The sequence below is a fragment of the Bos javanicus genome, chromosome 3, assembly GCF_032452875.1.
Source record: "Bos javanicus breed banteng chromosome 3, ARS-OSU_banteng_1.0, whole genome shotgun sequence".
Classification (NCBI taxonomy): domain Eukaryota; kingdom Metazoa; phylum Chordata; class Mammalia; order Artiodactyla; family Bovidae; genus Bos; species Bos javanicus.
In genome coordinates, this window is record NC_083870.1 from 9,453,302 (window position 1) to 9,457,815 (window position 4,514).

Consider the following 4,514-nt stretch of genomic DNA (forward strand, 5'->3'; position numbering starts at 1 on the left):
GGGATGGCAGAGGACTTGGAAAGCTGAAAGGGGCGGGGCTTGATGGGAAGGGGCTGGAGGAGGAAGGGGTAAGACCCATCTGCCAGGTGCCTCCAAACCACCCCTGCCCACCCACTGGCCCCACGTGCTGCATTTTGGAGGTTGTGAAATGAGGACCCCCTAGATGCTTCCTCTTCTAACCTTCTGTTCCTCCCCACTCCCTGAACGTTAGCCCTGGAGTGCCCTCTCTCCCCTCATCCAGGGACTTCTACCTCCCTGAGAGTCTCCTCTCCCAGGGCCTGGTCCCCTGCTCCCTTCCCCCTCCCACTCTCACCTCCTTCATCTCCAGTCCTGTGGAGCAGAGCGGCAGCCGAGGCCAATTGATTATCTGAAGAAATTCGGAGCTAGCAGTAGAACAGCTGCAGCTGCCCCCTCTCACCACGTCCAGGCCCTCAGGGATCCTTGAGAGGAGGGGCCCAGTAACCCCTTCTGCTTTCCAGTGGGACACAGTGTTGAGAGAGAGGCAGGGCGCTCAGGAGACTGAGGTTGCTGTGCAGGGGAAAGCACAACGATCTCGGGGCCAGGAATGGAAGACACCGGTTCTAAATCCACCATCGTGGAGGAGTTCCATCACCTTTGCATTTTACTGGCTCTTTAACAAGGGTGTTGGAGTCAGCAAATTCTTGTTCCCTTCCAGCCCTGGCCCCTTGTAGTCCTCAGATTCTCCCTGGTATCTGTTCAGCCCTCCCTCTTGCCATGCTCTAGGCAGAGCACATTTCATCTAAATCAGATGGGAAGGGAAGATGTCAGCCTCTTCCTCTATGGGCGTTCCTCCCTGAGTCTAACTCAAACTGCTCCTGCTGCTGATGTCATTCTTTGCCCATCAGAGATGACAACAGCACCTATCAGGTGCTGAAGGACATCCCAGCATTTTCCACCCAGTGTTGGGACCTTATGGTTGAAAAGGATCATCAAGTCTACCTAGCCAGTGTTTCATCTCTGCAGGAATGGCTCACTGGTAATTCTGCCTATTTGGACTCCTCCTCCTTGAGGCAGGCACTCCCACTGCTGGACAGCTCCAGATGTTGCAAAGTTTTTTGGAGTTAAAAACCTGTTTCCTGTCACTTCCACCTGCTGGTCTTCATTCTGCCTCCTGGGGCCTCATAGAATGTCTGTTTTTGTTTTTCTTTCAATATTTGAAGATGGGTATCCTATTATCCCTAAGTCCACACTTGTAAAGGGCTTCCCTGGTGGCTCAAACAGTAAAGAATCTGCCGGCAGTTCATGAGACCTGGATTGTTCAATAAATTCAATCCCTGGGTTGGGAAGATCCCTTGGAGAAGGAAATGGCTACCCACTCCCGTATTCTTGCCTGGAAAACTCCATGGACAGAGGACCCTGGTGGGCTACAGTCCATGGGGTCACCAAAGTTGGACACAATTGAACAACATTCACTTTTTCTACACTTGTAAAGACACATAGCCTCCGTGTTTCACCTGTTCCTTCTGTGAAGTTATTTCCAGACTTCACAGAAGTGAAGTGTGTGGTGCCTTCTTGACCACATAACTCTGAATACTCTCTAGTTTATCGAAGTTCCTGTTAAAAAAGGAGTCCATAGAGCAGCACCTGGCAGGCTGGGTCATGTCAGAGAAGCAGAGAAGTACTGGCAGAATATAGGACATAGAAAAATCTGGGTGTGAACTTCCTCTCTTCCCCTAACTAGCTGTGTGACTTTAGGCAAGGCTCTTTTCCTCTCTGGACTCTAGTTCCCTCAACTATAAGGTAGCTTTAGAGCTTCTCCCAGGACTCCTTTGCTATTCCTTCAGCTCCCCTTTGCATCCCTGCCCCTATTTCCCTCTTAGTCCCAGGGGCTCCACTGTGGTCTTTCCTGTATCCAAAAGCTGAGAAACACAAAATGGGCCAAGAACTGTGACTGCGAGGAATTTTGACCCAGCTCAGAGGCAATAATGATTCATAGCCACGGCATGAATTGTTGCATAGGGACCCACAGACACACGTTTAACATGGGTTTCACTAGGACACTCAGCTCCTTCTCTGATCCACAGAGCACAGGAGCAGAAGCACAACATCAGAAGAGTCAGTAGGTGTCCCTGGATGGGGATCAAGATGGAGGTACTCCACTCTAGGTGGAGGAGCCTGGGACCTGCTACACATTCCCCTACACATTCTGGCACCCCTCGTCTCTCTTTTTTCATTTTCCCACCATAATGAGCTCTCGTGACCCCATAAAAGTCTTCAAAGCTTGGGACCCTTAATGCCTGCCCTACCACAACCTGCAAGCCAGCGTCCCAACCCGGTCGAATGATCCACAGCCGTACCTGGTACTAGAACGAGGTCACTTTAATTTTTCCTTGTATATGAAATCAGAATTTCAACAGGAGGGACTCACACACAGGACACAGACCCCTGAGGGCCCACTGTTGGGGAGGGGTTCTTAGGAAGAAGTGAGGATCCGGGGGGAAGGTTAGAAAGAAAAAAGAAGCAGGCAGGACTGGGGTGGGATTGTCTGGGGATGAAGGGAGCTGAAGAAGGATCCAGGAGCACTGGAAGGGTAAAGGGGGTATCATCCCGAGGATTAGGGTATCAGGACAGATGGGTCCTAGGAGGGGATATGGGTGTGGTGAGGGAAAGGGATCCCCCACACACCTGGAGCTGCAGAAGGAACAAGAAAGGGAAGGGAATAACCAGGGAGGAAGTAAGAGAGGCCAGGCGAGGGCTGCCAGGAGCCTCCTCACTCTACCCCAAAGTGCACGACTCGGCAATAAATAGTAATATTTATAAATAAATAAGTAAATAAATAGATGAATAAATAAATACGTAAATAAATAATATCCTTGTAGAGCTAGGAGTTTGGTGAAAGGGAGGTGGAACATGGGGAGTGTGGGAGCGCATCTCTTCTACACAGGTTCTCTGGCCCTTCATTCCATCACTGACCCCAGCTAGTGAGCAGGTGGGCTCAGCAACGTGGGGGGAGGGTGGGGACAAGAGGGCCTCAAGGTGGGGTGGGATAGGGGTCTCCCCTGCTAAAGGCAGCTTAAGGAAAGAGAAAAAAATACAATAAACAAGTCATGGGGCAAAAGAGCTGAGCTTTCCCAGAGGGCAATAATGGGGCATAACCCCTGCACCCGACAGAGAAATCAGTGTGGGCTTCTCACATCTTTGTGGTGGGCGGGGGAGGAGGAAGCAGACATGAGATCCAGCCCACCCACTGCAGGGCCCTTTTGCAGATACTCTGGGCTGAGTCTGGGGACATGCTCCCCTACCCCAAGATCTAGGTTTCCCTTTCTCTAGCTGCACACAAGGAGGAAGCAAATCGGGATATTTGGGTGGAAGGGGAAGGGAGAGGGCCAAATAGCTCAGAGAGGGCAAGGCACTCACTACCAAGTAAGAACCGAGGTCTGTATATGCTAAGCCTCAGGAAAGACATAGAAAACAGGGAGTTTTCCCACAATTCCCAGCTACTGAGATGCCCCTCAGAGGAGTTAACTCCCTGAGCCCCTGCCTCCCAGGGCTAGACTGAGATGCTTAAGAAAAAGCCCACCCCACTCTAATCCCAGCCTTCCCCCTTCCTGTTCTCATGCCCCCTCCCTACTATGGACAGGAGAAGCTGGAACAGGGTAGAAAGAGGGTGGGAGGCAGAGTTGGGGTCTGGGGAAGGGGCAGGGAAGTCTCTGAAAATTTGGGACTAGGAGTAGAAGAGGCAGCAGCCCATGAGCGAGCCAAGGGGGAGACGCCAAGACTATACCCACCACCCCAGCAAGCTTTTCTAACCAGCTGGGCCCCAACCACTAACCGTGGAAGGTACCCATGAAAGGAGCCCTCTGGGTGCCTGGGTGAGTCAAAGAAAGTCGCTTTCATGACCCACCAGTGGGCACTCTGCCCGGGCCCGGGGCCTGTGGGTACATGCCATGCGAGGTACAGGGGTTCAGGAAGGAGAGGCCGTTCTAAGCAGTGAGCGGGTGAGAAGGGACCCCAGCGAGACCCGGGGAGACGGGTGAACCCAGCGGGGAGGCAGGCCATGTTCACACATCCAGCACGTGGTTCAGGTAGGAGATGTAGCAGATGGCCAGGCGCAGGATCTCAATCTTGGAAAGCTTCTTGTCGGGGGGCAGCGTGGGCAGTAGCTTGCGCAGCTCGGCGAAGGCCAAGTTAAAGGCTTCCACACGGATCCGCTCCCGCGTGGCATGGGCCGTGCGGTACTTGGCTGTGGCGCGCCGCCGGCGCCGGCGCTCCTCACGGCTCAAGTGCTGCAGGTCTTTCCGGCCCGGCTCTCCAGGTTCCAGGCCGCGGGCCGGGCCCCCTCTCGGCCCCCCAGGCCCCGCCCCGTCAGGGCCCGCCCCGCCCCCACAGTCGCTGAAGCCGGACTCGGTCTCAGAGTGGGTGAGAGGCAGGTCCAGCTCCATGGTGTCTGAGTTGAGCATCATGATGGATGCCCCCCGCCCTGTGAGATCAGGACCCCCTCCCCACCCCTCCCTCTGGGAGCCTAAAAGCTGGTGGCGGGAGGGGCAGGAAGG

At 53.9% G+C, this 4,514-nt stretch overlaps 1 protein-coding gene across 1 annotated transcript; it reads right to left on the reverse strand.

Moving 5' to 3' along the window:
* Positions 1 to 2,325: 2,325 nt before the first annotated feature.
* Positions 2,326 to 4,428, reverse strand: NHLH1 (nescient helix-loop-helix 1). The gene has a single exon (XM_061401802.1). The coding sequence runs from the start codon at positions 4,422 to 4,424 to the stop codon at positions 4,023 to 4,025; it is 402 nt and encodes a 133-aa protein (XP_061257786.1). The 5' UTR covers positions 4,425 to 4,428; the 3' UTR covers positions 2,326 to 4,022.
* Positions 4,429 to 4,514: the final 86 nt, after the last annotated feature.

Bases quoted from the DNA above. Each gene is read 5' to 3' on its own strand.
- NHLH1 (XM_061401802.1), bottom strand. From the start codon at position 4,424: ATGATGCTCAACTCAGACACCATGGAGCTGGACCTGCCTCTCACCCAC.